We start from the raw sequence: 18471 nt of genomic DNA, 5'->3' as shown, positions 1-18471 counted from the left end.
GTAAGACGTTTTCTCAGATGTCTGGGGACCCTTGACTATTTAAGAACAAGGTGCTAAAAAGTTGAATGGATGGTCTAGATCCATGGTCATGACTTTCTGTGTGGTAGGCTTTACCATGGGATGACTTAAAGATGACTTGTTGGCTTTCTGTTAGGGATCTTGGACTGTGGGCTTTTGCTGTTGGTTTAGGTGAGCTTCTCTGGGGAGGATCTTCCATTTTCTGAGGTGGTAGTGGGGATAGTGGGGGTGATGGTAGATGAGGAGGTGATGATGGTGGAGGTAATAGTGAAGGTAGTGTTGGTGATGCTGCAGGTGATGGAGGTGGTGGATATTGTGGTGGTGATGATGGTGGAGGTGATGGTGAAGGAGATAGTGGAGGTGGTGGTGGTGGTGGAGGTGATGATGGTGATGATGAAGGTGGTGATAATGATGGTGGTGGTGGTGGAGATGATGGTGGAGTTGATAGTGAAGGTAGTGATGGTGGTGATGGTGGTGGATATGGTGGTGATGGTGATGCTGGAGGTGATGGAGGTGGTGGATATGGTGGTGGTGATGGTGAAGGAGATAGTGGAGGTGGTGATGGTGATGATGGTGGAGGTGATGGAGGTGGTGGATGTGGTGGTGGTGATGGTGAAGGAGATAGTGGAGGTGGTGATGGTGATGATGATGGTGGAGGTGATGGAGGTGGTGGGTGTGGTGGTGGTGATGGTGAAGGAGATAGTGGAGGTAGTAATTATGGTGGTGGAGGTGATGATGGTGATGATGACGGTGGTGATAATGGTGGAGGTGATGGAGGGGGTGGATGTGGTGGTGGTGATGGTGAAAGAGATAGTGGAGGTGGTGATGGTGGTGGTGAAGGTGTTGATGGTGGTAATGGTGGTGGTGATGGTGTTGGTGATGCTGGAGGTGATGGAGGTGGTGGATGTGGTGGTGGTGATGGTGAAGGAGAGAGTGGATGTGGTGATGGTAGAGGTGATAGTGGAGCTGATGATGGTGGTGGTAAGTGTGGAGTAAATGAGTAAATCTGGTTGCCAGTGTTCTGGGAACAAGTCAGGAAGGGGGATAGAAAGGTCTTCAAGATGTGGACTTCTCGGATAGATCTCTTGTCCTGGCTCTGGTTCCCCATCTCAGCTGGCCTCGTGACCAAGAGGTCAGAGTCCCTCTGGTTCAACATCTGCAGACTCTAAACCTGCTTATTTAGGAGTGGGCAGTCGCCTGCCATCCAGGGACGAGGAGGGAATCTAAATCTGCTTCTCATTTCCCCACATCCCTTCTTATAAGAAATTAGTCTTAGATTTTTTCTAATTATTTTCTAATTATTTTTCTAATTATTACTCAACAGTTTCCTTTTCTGCCTCTAAAATTTGTGGACATTCTTTTTTTGCAGTAACCTCTCACCTGTTTTTTTTGTCCTTGTAAGTTTATCCTTTAAAATAGTTTTTACTGTCATGTAGTGGAGTCCTGAGAAGAAGCCAAGGCAAATATCTGCATTCATTTTCCCATAATAACTAGAAACTGCCTGGCATTTTCAATGACCCCAATATTCTCAAAAAGTAAGTATCATGGGCACGTGGGTGGCTCAGTTGGTTAAGTGTCTGCCTTGGGCTCAGGTCATGATCCCAGAGTCCTGGTCGAGCCCCGCATCAGGTTCCCTGCTCAGCGGGAAGTCTGCTTCTCCCTCTCCCTCTGCTCCTCTCTCCACTCATGCTCTCTCTCTCTCTCAAATAAATAAATAAAATCTTTTAAAAAAAGTATCATTCTCTATTCTATTAAGTCCTTTCCATATGTCAGTTAATTCTATCTAATTTATTTCTCAGTTACATAATGAAATGAAATGTTTAATTTGTGGTTGTCTTCTTAAAAACATAATACTGAGATGTAATTCAGACATCACAAAATTCACTCACCAAAAGTATGCAATTAATGACTTTTTAGTATAGTCACAGATTTGTGCAACCATCACCATGACCTACTTCCAAAACATTTTCACCAGTCACCCCCCAAAAAATCCAGCACCCCTTAGCTATTACACCCCACCCCCCCAATCTTTTTTTTTTAATTTTATTATGTTATGTTAGTCACCATACAATACATCATTAGTTTTTGATGTAGTGATCCACGATCCATTGTTTTCGTATAACACCCAGTGCTCCATGCAGTACGTGCCCTCCTTAATACCCATCACCGGGCTAACCAATCCTCCTTCCCCCCTCCCCTCTAAAACCCTGTTTGTTTCTCAGGTCCATAGTCTCTCATGGTTCATCTCTCCCTCCAATTCCCCCTGCCCATTTTTCCCTTCCTTCTCTTAATGTCCTCCATGTTATTCCTTATGTTCCACAAATAAGTGAAACCATATGATAATTGATTTTCTCTGCTTGACTTATTTCACTTAGCATAATCTCCTCCAGTCCCATCCATGTTGATGTAAAAGTTGGGTATTCATCTTTTCTGATGGCTGAGTAATATTCCATTGTATATATGGACCACATCTTCTTTATCCATTCATCTGTTGAAGGGCATCTCGGCTCTTTCCACAGTTTGGCTATTGCGGACATTGCTGCTATGAACATTGGGGTGCATATGGCCCTTCTTTTCACTACATCTGTGTCTTTGCCACCCCCCAATCTAACCATTCTCCCAACCCTAAGGAACTACTGATATACTTTCTTTTATATAGACTTTCCTCTTCTCGGCATTTTCTATAAATGGAATCACACAACATTTTGTTCTTTCTGCCTGGCTTCTTTAACTTAGCATAATGTTGTCAAGGTCATTCATTTTCTAGTATGATCAGGACTTCTTTCCTTTTTATGCAGAATAATATTCTATTGTATGGATAGACCACATTTTATTTATCCACCTACCAGTTGATGAATACTTGAGTTGTTTTCATTTTGGGGCTATTATGAGTAATGCCGTTATGACCATTTGTGTATCTTTTGCTTAATTTTATTTTAAATGGTACTATTTTCTATTATAGGCTGCTGTGCAGTAGAATCATTTGTATAGTTTTAAAAATTCAGATGCCTGAGTTCTACTTCAGACCTGAATTACTGGGGAGAGGCCTGAGGATCTTCATTTTTAAAAGTTCTTTGGTTGATTCTGATGCACACTTCTGTTTAGCAACCACTAAACTAGGGACTCATTTAAATATTCATGTATGTGCCTCTCTAAAATGAATGTGATACCATATTTGCTTTAGGTAAAAAATTCAAACGTTACAGAGCAACCGTAAAGTCACTTTGCTTTCTTCCCTCCCTGGGGACCATCAACATTGCTGCAGGATTACGAGGTTCTTGTCTCACCTTCAGAGAAAGAAAAAGCTCTTTAAAGTGAGAGTGGTCCCAAATGGGTTGCCACTGAGGGTTTTTAGTGGCAGTTTTTCATTGAAAACTTGACCAGGAAGCTTGTGGCCTTGAGATTCTCACGCCATCTTGGTTTGAACAAGGACTATTGATAACATCCTTAATGACTTACTTCTTTGAGGTCTGGTCATTTTCTATGATTACAATGTAGCCGCCAAAGAAAAATATTCCCTCACTTCTGGGGCCAAGTGGTCCGGTCTATTCCCTTATCTCTTGTTCACTCTGGCTTAGCTTCTGCCGCCAGGAATAGTCTCAGAGCCCAGCCAGGGGCCCTCTACCTCTCCCTGCCTAGACCTTAACCCCTTCCTTACTCAACATCATGAATTAAAAAAAACTCGATATAAAACTATATATATAAACTGTATATTTATCTCCACAAGCAACGTATATGTTGCTTTGTAATTTTAATGCCTGATTGGTATCACATTTTTAAGAATGTTTTATAGCTGGCCCTTAAAAAACAACATTAGGCTTTGAGACATATCCATACTAATATATATAAATTTGTTTCAGCCTCTGCTAAGTTTTATCTTATCCCATTTAAAAAATATCTAATTTCAGTTTTTATATCCTGTCCTGATCTGTGCCTAAGTCCTGTCATATTGCATGAAATTCTCTTTAACTAGTGGAAGAAAGGGCTGGCCATGGAATTACAAAATCCAGCCTAGAGAGAGCTAAGAGACTGTCCAGTCCAGATTCTTCTCTTCCCAGAGGAGGGGCTTGAAGTCCACAGGATTTACATGATTTCTGCAGATACTCCACTAATTAGCAGCACAGACTGTTCTAGAACCTCTGGTATTGTCAGCATTGCTTGGATTTATAGGTGTTTATGCATGCACACGTGGGGAAAGTTCCTTCAAGTGTCCTTTGGGAAGACAGACACTTGATGATTTATGGAAATGATACTATTTGTCACAGTGTCATTTTGTAGTAAACAACATCGTGGATAAGTATCAGCAAGGAAATTAATCTCACCCTAAAAATAGACACTCTTGACAATTACATAGAAAATGTATGCTATAAAATGATATTAAGTATCATACACAGCATTTTTGCTTTTGGAATATTGTTCTTGTCTAAGGCAGGCTATAGGGGCCAAGTCTGAGGCCAGTTTTCCCCAAGAGGGCTTTGCTAGTAAGCACCGGCTCCATGAATATGCAACTTTAGTTCTTTAAACCCATCTGGTCCTATCTGATTAAATGAGCATCCTTGTTAATAGCACACTCCAGGCAAGGCTTTGGTTGCATACCCAGTTTCCACTTATGTCCTGGCAACAAGGAATACATATCCTTATGGAACCTAGACAAATAACTATATTGCCTTGAAACACAGAAAGACCTAAGAATTTTCCAGTTCTGAAGGGGTCAGGCAGAGAGACTATCACTTACAAATGTGTCATTTCAATGTACAAAAATAGAGTCTGCTACATTGTTGTGATTTATAAAAAGCTTAAGAGGAAAGACAGAGGGCTTCCTTATATATCCAGAAAATAGGACATTAAAATAATATCAACAGTATTCCAAACAAAAACTATACTCATCCTTCCCTGATTCATTGAGTTCTATGTAATTAATTCTTGTTCTGCTGGATCTGGGGTCAGTAGCCTCATGAACCCATCTGCTTCCCAGCTAGAGTTCTGGAAATCCTGACTCAGTCCACTGGTATGGCCTCAATATCTTTAAGTGTTGCCATCAGAGGCCTATACTGCAAAGTACCTGGCATATAATCCTTTCCTGAGGGGCTCTGGGTCATCCTATGTGGAAGGCGAAGCAGTCTGGCTTGTACTGGACTGTGAAAGCTTTCAGGGAAGCAGCAGAATAAAACAAGCTGAGAAAAATATCTGTCAATGACAAAAGACTTAAAATAACTGTGGCTAATTTTTTAACTGATAATTTTCAAAGGTGAAAGACTTTATGCGGATTATAACAAGAATAATGCACCTGATATGAAAATGTGGTTGTTTCTGTGGCATGCGAAACAAAATAATAAATTGAGTCCAAAAAGTTTTAGACAAAATATCTATAAACATAATCACTAAGCCTGTTTTCAAAGATAGCAAACATTATATCTTATTTGTAAAAAAAAGGATGAATAGAGGAAAACTCTTGATAGAACATAATTATCCAGAAACATGCTACACCATGAATATACCAAGCATATGTCCCATGAAAGATACCATGAATGCCAAGCACATTCTCACCATATATGGTAGGAATATATCAAGAATAGCAAGTAAGGAGAGTCAGTAAGTCTGGACTAGGTCCTAAACACCTATATATTAATACAACTGTATGAGTAGGTGATGGGAATCCCTAGGTGAAAACTACTGTTCTAGAACATGCTAGATTGAGATGAGAAAAGTAAAGATATGATCAAGTTAACATTTAAAGCAAATTACTGAAGTTATGATTGATAACCTATACTGTGATTGTCAAATGTGAGGCAAGGAAGCATGAGGATCAATGTCTTTTTAAAATTTTATTTATTCATTTGAAAGAGAGAGAGAGAGAGAGGCAGAAGGAGAAGGAGAGAGAGAAAGAGAAAATCTCCCGTAGACTCCCTGCTGATGCACGGAGCCCAAGGAGCCCGTCTTGGGGCTGGATCCCATGACCCGTGAGATCATGACCTGAGCCAAACCGAGAGAGACTTAACCGACTGAGCCACCTAGGTGCTCAGGATCAATATCTTTTATACATTATTTTGGTCAGGGGCATATTATTAAGATATCAATGGCAAACATCTACTCATATATGTAATTAGATTTCCTCTGGCTGATAGAATTGAGGAAATGCCCACGTTAGAGCATTATGTTTGCAGAACGCTGTGGGGGTGACTACTGGGTGTCAGAATCTCTACATTCCAGGGAGCACCGTCCTTCTCACCGCAGCCGTCCCGGGAAGTTCTAACGTTCCCAACAGCAACGCCGCAGACATGGCTCAGAAGGCTTCTTTCCCATCCCCCTGGGGGAGTCATGCTGCAACCTCTTGGAAGGTGGGTTTGCTCTTTGGACACATCCAAGTCTGATGAAGGGTGCACAGATGATCTAACTGCATCATGGAAATTTGGGCCCCGATTACTGCGTGATGAAAAGTTTTGATACTCATTTTCTGGTGTGATTAGTGAGCGCCTGTTGAAAGCAATTTTGAGTAATGGCAAAAATATCTAGGAAGTGCAGCATTTCCCAGTAACCTGCGGGAGGAAGACCAGCCGAGCAGCTGACCCCAGCGCCTTCCACGGAAGGGGCGTGAATGAGGAAGCCAGAGGAGACCTGGAGAAACAGTCCAGGGGCGCTGTAAGAGGGCCGAGTCTGGAGCACGAGCACCTGTCTGGGATCTGCTCATTTGAAACTGCAAGCTGAACAACAGACAGGGGACACGGGTGAGGCCCGATCGTTGTTCCGGGAGCTCAACAGGAGCAAACGCATCAAACATGAACTCAAACGCAGCGAAGTAGAAACCCTGCATGAAAGCCAGGAGTCTGGAGTTTGGACACGGGAGACCTGACATGTGAATAACATGTTCCAGAAAGAACAGAAGGCCTGAAGGACGAGAAGGAATAAGTATAGAGATAGGGGAGGGCCTTCCGCTTGAAGATGCTGCGGCCTCTTGTCTCACGACTGTGTAGGAGAACCCAGCGGAGCTGTCTGAGGGCCAGAAACTAGGGAAGAACGCTCGGAAGATGGGAGGCAATAGGGCTGAATTGAAGGGGGGAACTAAGGCCCAGGCCCTGCCCAGGTGGGAGTGGCTCCCAGCGCTCTCCCCGCCCCCAGGAGGTGTGTTCCAGCCACAGGAGGGCCCGGGGTAGGGGCTGGGGTGCTGTGGAGCAGCCTGGAGGGTGGAGCGCTCTCCCCCACCTGCATCCTGCCCTCAGCCCCGCAGCGGGCAGTGGTCAGCGGTCAGCAGAGCTGCCTGTCCCTGGGCGGGGCGGGGTGTGAGCTGGGGGGCGGGGGGCAGGTGGGCCCCGAGCGGCTCCTCCCCAGAGGGTCGGGGAGAAGGGTGGATGCTGGCAGTCGGCGCCAACCCGGGCTGCAGGTCAGGAGCCCCCGGGGAGCTGTTAATGCTGTAGGATGCCAGGACTGCCTCCAAGATCAGTTAAGCCAAAATCTCTGGAAGGGGAGCTTCCAGATGAATTTAATGTGCCGCTAGGGTTGAGAGCCACTTCTGTAAAGGAAAAGACTGTAGTAATAGTGACATCAAGAATTTTAAACTATATTGGAAAAATCCAGGAGTTGTGGAAGGGCATATGTGAAAAAGGACTTAGGTGAAACTATCCATATGGATGGGGAATATGGAGAAAAGGAAATTCAGGTGTTCTGAAGGTCTCATTTTAATTGGAGGAAGGCAGGTAAGCCATTTTGATGGGGATCTTATGTATTATAGAATTGTGATATATTAATAGAGAACTTTACATTTTATGAGTAGGAAACTAAGCAGCAGTGAAATAAACCATTTCAGAACATTTAGATGAACAAGGTAGAGGGCAGAGCTGAAGAAGACAGAATGGAGAGACGTGAGCCAGCAAAATAAGGAAAGGAATAGCGTGGGAGAAGACAGATGAATAATGAATAATGAATTAATATGACAGAAGGAATTGAACTAACTACATTAGTTGTTCTAATAAATTTGAAAAGGCTGAAGGTTCCTGGCCACCCACCCAGCCCCGCAAAAAGAAGGAAAACAGAAGAAAAAGGACAGTCAGTTTGGATTCTTGCATAGCTGTTCCACAGCTGATGAGAGAGGGGTGTTCAGATCTCCAACTAGGATTGTGAGTTGTCTCCTCCTCCCTCTAATCCTGCCAATTTATGCTTTGTATAGTTTAAAACTCTATGGTTGGGCACATTCATACTGATGAGTTTTAGGACTTCCTAATGGATTGACATTTTTATCGTTACCAGAAGTCTCTCTCTTTTTTTTTAGAGAGAGAGAGAGAGGGCGAGCATGAGTGGAGGTGGGGGAGGGGCGGAGGGAGAGGAAGAGAGAGAATCCCCATCAGGCTCCATGCCCAGCAGGGCTCGATCTCACCACCCTGAGATCACGACCTGGGCTGAAATCAAGAGTCTGACACTTAACCGACTAATCCACCCAGGTGTCCCCTGGTGTCACCTTTTTAGTCTCTGGTAATACTCTTTGTCTTTCTCTCTTTCCATCATGATATTAACAAACCCACTCCAGACTTCTGCTTACCATTTGCGTGGTATATCTTTTACTATCTTTCACTTTCAACCTACCTGTGCTTTTATTTTTATGCTGTGTCTTTGCAGATAACGTAGAATTGGCTCCTGTGCATTTTCATTCAGTCTGACAATCCCTGTGGTCAGTTGTACCAGTTAGTCCATTAACTTTTAAGTAATCATTGAATTGATTTTGTTTAGATTTATTATTATTATTATTTTATTATTTGTTTTTCTCTTTATCCCCTTCCTTTTATTCCTTTGTTCGATGCTATGTTGTTTTCTTTTAGGTTGAGTGTATTTTAGGATTCCCTCTCTATCTATTGGATTTTTAGCCTCACCTCTTTGAACTATTTTATAGTGGGTTGCTCTAGTGATTGTAGTGTGTGGTCTTAGTGTTTCACAGTTTAGTTAGAGTTAGTATTGCGCTGAATATATTTTTTTAAGATTTTATTTGAGAGAGAGAGAGCAAGAGAGATAATGAGTGGGGGGAGGGGCAGAGGGAGAAGCAGACTCCCAGCCGAGCAGGGAGCCTGACATGGGGCTCCATCCCAGGCCCCTGGGATCATGACCTGAGCTAAAGGCAGATGCTTAACCGACTGAGCCACCCAGGCATCCCAGTCTTATGTATTTTACAGAAAGAGGAAAAAGAATCTTTTCTGTTTACCCAGATATTTAAAAAAGATTCTGATGCTTTTTATTCTTTCTGAAGAATCAAGTTTCCATCTAGTGCCATTTCTCTTTGGCCCAAAGAACTTACTTTAGCCTTGTACATTGTTCTGTAGTGCATGTTTGCTGGCAGGAAGTTCTCTTAGTGTTCGTTTATCTGAAGCTGTCTTGGCTTTCATTCAGGAATGTTTTTGTTGAGCATAGAATTCTTAGTTGATTGTTATTCTTTCAACACTTTAAATGTGTTTTTTGATTCTGTCTTGTGGTCTCTATACTTCTGATGAGACCTGAGGATTCTTTGAATCCTTGTTCCCTGTATGCAATATGTAATTTTTCTCTGGCCCCTTTGAAGATGTTCTCTTTGGCTTTGGTGTTCAGCCATTTGATTGTGTTGTGCCTAAGCATGGTTTTCTTTGTATTTATCTTTATTGGGGTTTGCTGAGATTCTAGAATCTGTAAAAATATGTCTTTCACCAAATTTAGGAAAATTTCAGCCATTATATTTTCAAATATAATTTCTGCTCCATTTACTCTCATTTCTCCTTCTGGAATTCCAATTACATATATGTCAAACCTTTTGTTATTATTTCATACTTCCCTGAGGCTTTTTTCACTTAAAAAAAAATCTTGTTTCTGTCTGATCTTCAAATTAGATGATTTCTATTATTAATTATTTATTTATTAGAGAGAGAGTGCAAGCAGGGAGGGGCAAAGGGAGGAGAGAGAGAGGAATCTTAAGCAGGCTCCACACTCAGCATGGAGCCCAACGCAGGGCTTGATCTCATGACCCTGAGATCATGAGCTAAGCTAAAACCAAGAGTCACACTCAGCCAACTGAGTCACCCAGGTGCCCCTAGATGATTTCTATTGAGCTATCTTTATGTTCATGTATTTTTTCCTCTGTCATCTTCATTCTGCATTCTGCATCCTGTCTAGTGAGTTTTTTACTTCAGATACTTTTTTCAGTTTTAGAATGTTCTATGTGTTCAATTTTTATAGTTTTTATTTCTCTACTGATGAACAATTTCCAATTGTTTCATCATTGCAAGCATATTTTCCTTTACTTCTTTGAGAATGAGTGTAATGATTGTCTTGAAATCCTTGTCTGCTAATTCCAACATCTGGGTCCTTTCAGAGATTGTTTCCATTTATTGTTTTTTCTCTTGAGGATGGGTCATATTTTCCTTGTTCTTTATATGTCAAGTATTTTGGGTTGTGTCTTAGATGTAGTGAATGTTGGGTTGTGCAGACTGTATTTTGTTCCATTCCTCTGAAAAATATTGACTTTTTTTTATTAATAGACATTTACTTTGTGGGACTGAAACTGCAAACTCTATGTAGCAGCTAGTGAGCAGCTCAAATCTCAGCTGAGTTATTTGTTCTTTAGCTGAACCAGTCCCATGCATGGGTGGTTGGGGGCTTAGCTGGAGATTTTGGCAGAATTCATAAGCAGAATTTGGGGCTCCCTCTCTCTTGTCCAGGATTCTGTCCTCATTTCCTGGTAGCTATGGTTGCCCCAAGTTCTGTTTCCTGATTCTTCAGGCAAAAACGCCTGAGTTTTCTGTTGTGGTTTTATCTCCCCCCATAAGATTTGCTTATTCTCAGACTTAAGCCCCCAAAACAGTAACTCACTCAGTGCCATTGTCATCTTTCTTTTTTAAAAACCATCTTAGCCATTTCTAAGTGTATAGTTCAGTAATGTTAAGTATATTCATATTGTTGTGCAAAAGATCTCTAGAACTTTTTCACTTTGCAAAACTAAAACTCTGTACTCACCCAACTCCCAATTTCCTCCTTTCCCCAGTCCCTGGTAACCAACATTTTACTTTCTGTTTCTATAAATTTGATTATTTTAGATATCTCATATAAGTAGAATCAAACAACATTTGTCTTTTTGTGAGTGCCTTATTTCATTTGGCTAGCATAATGCAATCAAGATTCATCTGTGTTGTGGTATGAGACAGGATAATTTTTCTTTTTAAGGCTGAATAATATTCCATTGTATGTATATACAGTATTTTGTTCATTCATTCATTCATGGACATTTGGATTGTTTCTGCTTCTTGGCTATTGTGAATAATGCTGCAATGAACATGGATGTGCAAATAATTCTTTATCTGTCAAATGTCAAGTCCCTCTTGAATCTTTTTGCTTTGGCTCATTTTCCTCTTATTTTTTCTTTTCTTTGGCTTTCTTATTTGTTTGTTTGTTTTTCAGATAAGCCCCATCCAACATGGGGCTTAAACTCACAACCCTAGATCACAATCAGAACCTAGTACTGACTGAGCCAGCCAGGTGTTTCTTTTTTTAAATTCAGAATTTGTAGTCATTATCTGTTGGAAGGTTGGGTTCAAAAGGAGATTCCTTGGCTATAATGGAATTGGAGTTGATAGTAAAATTGGATTTTAACAAAGATGAGCCATATGTTAATTATGAGAACATAATGGGCGCCTGGGTGGCTCAGTTGGTTGAGCGACTGCCTTCGGCTCAGGTCATGATCCTGGAGTCCTGGGATCGAGTCCCGCATCGGGCTCCCTGCTCAGCGGGGAGTCTGCTTCTCCCTCTGACCCTCCCCCCTCTCATGCTCTCTCTATCTCATTCTCTCTCTCAAATAAATAAATAAAATCTTTAAAAAAAAATTATGAGAACATAATAAAACAATCATTTAAAGAAAAATTGAAATAAAGGGATGAGTATACAGCAGGCATATACAAACAACAAAAAAGCTGGAGTGGCATTAATGATATCAGATAAAGAGGAATTCAAGACCAAAAGCATTAACTAAGTGAAAAGGTATTATATAATGAAAAATGATAAAAATCTGTGAAGAAAATACAGTAGTCATGAATCTTTATGGATCATGCTACATAGCAATCAAATACATAAATCAAAAACTCCTAGAAATACAATGAAAACTTGTGAAAAACATATCTTTTAATAGATACATTGTACTTATTACTTATCAGGTACTATTTTAAGCACACACAAATATAATTAGAAACTTAATAGATGTATATAGGATATACATATGCATACACACAAGAATAACAATATATTAGATAGATATTGATAAAATATATTCTTCCCTTGAACTTATTAAAACAATTTCCACAGCTATCATATACTTGGTCACAAAGAAAACCTTCATAAATTTCAAAAGGGGATGATTTTACAGACTATATTCTTATCCGAAATACAGAATTACAATCTGAAAGAAAAATATCATAGACACTTGAGAAATAAATATATACCATTTCAAATAACCTCATATCCAGAAGAAAATAAAACTGATATTATAGGGGCACCTGGATGGCTCAGTCAGTTAAATGTCTGATTCTTGGTTTCAGCTCAGGTTATGATCTCAGGGTCGTGAGTTCTAGTACTGTAACGGGCTCCATGCTGGGCATGGCTGTTTTTAAAAAAAGGGGGGAGGATTGTGCAAGCATTTGGTTTCCTGGTGCCCCTAAAATAAATATTCAGTTTAAATAATTAACAACAGGAAAACAAAATAAAAATGTAGGCAGTATGAACCAATAAAAAGAAAAGCCAAAATCAATTAAATACAAATGAGGGAGAAAGTATGTGTCTTTGGGCATATGTACATGCATATGTACATATATATATATGATTTGAATAAATGTAATTTGAATACATATATATGTAATTTGATTATATATAATTTTAACAGAGAAATGAAATAGATGAAACCCCTGACCAGTTGATATATTACTTAGAATACTTTCAGTTTTGCTTAGATCAATTCCTATTATAAGTACAGAGGGGAAAAGTCTAAATAAAATGTTAGCAAACTATATAATGCAAAGCAGAGTTTATTCTATTAACATAATTAGTTACATGAACTGATTAATGGAGTAAACCCATATGATTGCTTCCATAAATACCAAGGAGATATTTGATACAGTTCTTCAGACATTCCTAGTTAAATTTAAAATGGATTAAAATATAAATAGGAGGAAACTAATTAAACATGATAAAAACCAATTATCAAAAGGCAGCTGTGTCACAATGAATCATGACATATTTGAATCATTTCTATTACAATTGGAGGCAAGATAGGCAAGCCTGTAATCACTATATTATTAAACTTTGTTTTAGAAGCTGTAGTTATTATAGTCATGTAGGAAAGTAAAATGTATCATGTATATGTAATACATGTGAAATTTAAAAATTATTTGTATGTGATGTAATTGTACACCTAGAAATCTCAAGACACTCCAATAAAATCTATTAGAATTAATAAGAGTTTATGTCGTCTCTACGACCCAGCAATTGCACTACTGGGTATTTACCCCAAAGATACAAATGTAGGGATCCGAAGGGGTACGTGCACCCCGATGTTTATAGCAGCAATGTCCACAATAGCCAAACTGTGGAAAGAGCCCAGATGTCCATCGACAGATGAATGGATAAAGAAGATGTGGTCCATATATACAATGGAATATTACTCAGCCATCAAAAGGAATGAAATCTTACCATTTGCAACCACGTGGATGGAACTGGAGGGTATTATGCTGAGCGAAATAAGTCAACCAGAGAAAGACATGTATCATATGACCTCACTGATATGAGGAATTCTTAATCTCAGGAAACAAACTGAGGGTTGCTGGAGTGGTGGGGGGTGGGAGGGATGGGGTGGCTGGGTGATGGACATTGGGGAGGGTATGAGCTATGGTGAGTACTGTGAATTGTGCAAGACTGTTGAATCACAGACCTGTACCTCTGAAACAAATAATACATTATATGTTAAAAAAAAAAAAAAGAGATAGCAGGAAGGGAAAAATGAAGGTGGGGGAATTGGAGGGGGAGACGAACCAGGAGAGATTATGGACTCTGAGAAACAAACTGAGGGTTCTAGAGGGGAGGGGGTTGGGGGGATGGGTTAGTGATGGGTATTAAAGAGGGCACGTACTGAATGGAGCACTGGGTGTTATACACAAACAATGAATCATGGAACACTACATCAAAAACTAATGATGTAATGTATGGTGATTAATATAACATAATAAAAAAAATAAAGAGTTTATGACATTTCTGGATAAAAGAAAAACATAAAAATTAGTAGCTTTTGTATCAACAATGATGGATAGGAAGTTAAAATGTAAAAATCAAATCTCATTCACAAGGGTGATAAAAATCCATAAAGTATTTTTTTTTAATTTTTATTTTTATTTAAATTTTTTATTGTTATGTTAATCCCCATACATTACATCATTAGTTTTAGATATAGTGTTCCATGATTCATTGTTTGTGCATAACACCCAGTGCTCCATGCAGAACGTGCCCTCCTCAATACCCATCACCAGGCTAACCCATCCTCCCAACCCCCTCCCCTCCATAAAGTATTGAGGAATAAATTTATCAAGAAGCATATAGGTCTTCGTATTATAAAGAACATAATTGTATTCTGAAGGACTCCCACAAATACTAAAGTAATAGAGAGACCTACAATGTGTCTGGATAGGATGACTTCACAATAAGAAGTGAAAATTTTCTAAACTAATAAATATGTTTAATGCTATTTTATTTTTTAAAGATTTATTTATTTATTTTAGAAAGAAAGCACAAGTGGGAGGGGCAGAGAGAGAGGGAGAGAGAATCTCAAGCAGACTCCATCCTGAGCATGGAGCCCCATACAGGGCTTGATCTCACAATCCTGAGATCATGATTTGAGCCAAAACCAAGAGTCAGATGCTTAACCAACTGTGCCACCCAGGCGCCCCTATTTGATGTTATTTTAACCAAAAGCTTATTTTTAAAAATTTGACACTAGGAAAAATGACCTTAAAATTTATTGGAATAATAAATGTCTGAGGAGAGCCAAGAAAATTTTATTTTTTATTTTTTTAAAAGGATTTTGTTTATTTATTTGACAGAGAGAGAGACAGCGAGAGAGGGAACATAAGCAGGGGGAGTGGGAGAGGGAGAAGCAGGCTTCCCGTGGAGCAGGGAGCCCTAAGCAGGGCTCGATCCCAGGACCCTGGGATCATGACCTGAGCTGAAGGCAGACGCTTAACCACTGAGCCATTCAGGCACCCTGAGCCAAGAAAATTTTAAAAAAGACTTTATGTAGCAACTTGCCTTTCTGAATATTAAAATTCATATTAAAAGCTACACTGGTAAAAGCAGTATGTTGGCATGGGAACTGATAAATATATTCATGGATATGTCTATATATTCATATATAAAATAGTGTATTAATAGATCCAAATATATACATAAAACTTAATAAATGACAAAAACGTCTTAATTAAATGGGAAAATGATGGTATATAAATAGTACAGACATACTTTGCTGTTTATCTGGATGAAAACAGAGCCCTAGAGGGATTAAGGCTCTGGATGTTCATAACTAATATAAATTAACAGCACTGAATTTCAGAGAATAAAAATTAGATAAATTTATTTTTATAAAATGCTAAAAACTGAAAAACACAAAATTTATAATAATTTATAGACTAAAAATAAAAGTTGTAACCTGACAAATAGCCAATATTTCTATTATATAAATAACCTCTAAAAATTGACAATAAAAGACAAACAACTCAAGTAAAAAGGGGCAAAACATATGAAGGCAAGTATGTGGACAGGAACATAAGTGGCTAAAACTCATGGAAAATATGCTTTTCTCTTCTAGTAATTAGGAAAATGAAAAGAAAAACAAACGTCCATCCATCATCCATCCATCCATCATCCACCCATCCATCATCCACCCATCATCCATCCATCCATCCATCATCATCCATCTATCCATCTATTTCTTCACTATCTATCTATCCTCTATTATCTTTTCTTACTCTCTAAAATTATAAAGCCTGCCTCCACTCAAGCAACAGAAAACACGTTGGCAACACGTTGGCAGAGATAAAAAAGAGCAATCATCTTTATTGGTCATGAGGTTATATAAAGGAAAAGAGGACATTCATTTATTTACTATGGAATATGAATTACAGTTTATTTTTTTGGCAAGAAATCTAATAAAAAAAAACATCATTTTATTCAGCTTAATATAGTGTTGTTTATAGAAGTACAAACATATAAATTCTGAAAAACCATCAGCTGGGAAATATTTGAATAAATTATATATTTAATATTCAGCAGGTATTTAAAAAATGAGGTTAGAAACATCTGAATTAACTTGGGCAAATGTCCATGATACATTAAGCTAAAAAATCAAGTTGTGCCCTGTGTTCCCATGTCTATTTAAAAAAACACAAAAATAAAACAAAAATAGCAACCAACCAAAAACAAAAAAAACCAAAAAACCACCAAACCAGCCTGTATGTATGTATTAGGATAGATTTAGGTACATATCAAAATTTTAATATTGATTATCATAGGAGCAGGGCACTAGACGGTGTGTCTATGGTTTAACTGCCTTTGTAATAAAAGTAACTGATCTCCCCCTAATTTTATTGAGATATAATTTACATGTAACACTGTATTAGTTTCAGGTGTACAACGTAAGGATCTGATGTATGTATATATTGTGAAATGATTACTGTAATAAGTGGACATCCATCACCTCACACTGTTACAAAATTTTTTCTTATGATGAGAAAAATAGCTTAATATTTTAGAAGGTTGGCAACTGTGGATAAGTCCAAAGAGCATAAAGTAGGAGGTGTAGACCTAATCCCACCCCTAACTTGCAATGTGACACTTTCTGCCTTGATCTTCTCATCTCTCATGTGTGAGTAGTTGTAACCACCCTACTGGTCAGGCTACAGTGTTGTAAAGATAAAATGAGGGATGAAGACAAACATAATTTGAATAGTTGAAAGATGTTGAAATGCAAGCTATTATTCTTAAGAAAATTCTCAAACATTCTCAATTTATATGATGCAGGTGACAAAATCATCTGAGGAAGCATCTTCCCTTCCCAATGGCGATGTAGTGGGAGAGGTACAGGGCAGCACAGAGGTAAGAGTTAGTATCTTGAACCGTCTTCCCCCAGACTAGCTTCCTCAGAATGTCTACTTGGTTCTCATTTTTCTGTCATTCTACTTTACATAGATAGAATATCTATCTATCTATCTATCTATCTATCTATCTATCTATCTATCATCTATCATCCATCCACCCACCCATCATCATTCCATCTATTTATTCTCTATGTATCTTTGTATCTATCATCATCCATCATCCATCCATTTATTCTCTACGTATCTATGTATCTATCATCATCCACCATCCATCCATCATCCATCCGTCCATCCATCATCCATCCATCATTCATCTATTATCCATCCATCATCCATCCATCCATCATCCACCCATCCATCATCCACCCATCATCCATCCATCCATCCATCATCATCCATCTATCCATCTATTTCTTCACTATCTATCTATCCTCTATTATCTTTTCTTACTCTCTAAAATTATAAAGCCTGCCTCCACTCAAGCAACAGAAAACAAACACTGCCTAAATATCAAATCCTTTGGAGTTCTCTTCATAAGCCTTAAATGGGTGAATTATAGCTCCTTATTAGTGCATTTATTTCTCTACCATGCACATACATGACTCAGATCTATTGACTTACAACAGCAGGTCCAATGAGCAATATAGGGGGTTGGTGATTCTATACACTAGTAGCGAAGTGACCTAATAAATAGGAAATCTATGATTGCTTTTTTTATATATTGTGTATCCAAATAAAAAAAACATAGCATGTGTGGTTTGGTTTTTCCTTGAAAGCTTATCTAATGTTAATGATACTGTGGGTTTCCTTTATGACCAGGGAACAGAGAAGACTGAAGAGAGTGGAGAAAATGAGGCACAAAAAGAGGACAATGAAGATGTGGGCAATCTCGCTGAATCTCAAGAGAAGAATGTGAGTGTTTGCTTTTTGTACCATAGTTTCACTGGATTCAGGTCGAGAAGCATTAAAGCACCTCCAGGTGCCAGGAATCTTCCTGGGCACACTGAAGTGAGCATGGAAGCCAGGAGCTGAGGGTTCAGCCAGGGACGAAGCAGGGGGAAGTGTTCACTACTGTGGTCAAGGCAGGTTGAGGACTAAAAGGAAGCCAAAGGACCCTGAACCCAGGCCTGGAGGGACAGGCTAGACAAGGCTTTAATAATCTGTAATTGTGTTGTTAGGGTTAGGTTAGGTTCAAGTTCTTCATAAAACAAGGGACCTTATCCCTTGGTCATGAGTAATGATGGATTCCCAGCAAATGCCCACCAAGAGCACTGCTTACTGGGGACACAGAGGTAATGGAGTGGGACATTTTGTGGGAAGCCAA

General features: G+C 39.2%; 1 protein-coding gene across 2 annotated transcripts in view; it reads left to right on the top strand.

Moving 5' to 3' along the window:
• Window positions 1–18471, top strand: part of SH3BGR (SH3 domain binding glutamate rich protein) — a 62429-nt gene that overhangs the window by 30056 nt on the left and 13902 nt on the right. For both annotated transcript variants that reach the window (XM_078071900.1, XM_078071936.1), the window contains 2 exons: window positions 17071–17145; window positions 17967–18059. In XM_078071900.1, the coding sequence (XP_077928026.1) occupies window positions 17071–17145; window positions 17967–18059 (168 nt within the window). The remainder of the gene's footprint in view (window positions 1–17070; window positions 17146–17966; window positions 18060–18471) is intronic.

This window comes from Halichoerus grypus, chromosome 1 (assembly GCF_964656455.1).
Source record: "Halichoerus grypus chromosome 1, mHalGry1.hap1.1, whole genome shotgun sequence".
Classification (NCBI taxonomy): domain Eukaryota; kingdom Metazoa; phylum Chordata; class Mammalia; order Carnivora; family Phocidae; genus Halichoerus; species Halichoerus grypus.
The sequence above is the reverse complement of the archived record's forward strand: the minus strand, read 5'-3'. Positions and strand labels throughout refer to the sequence as shown.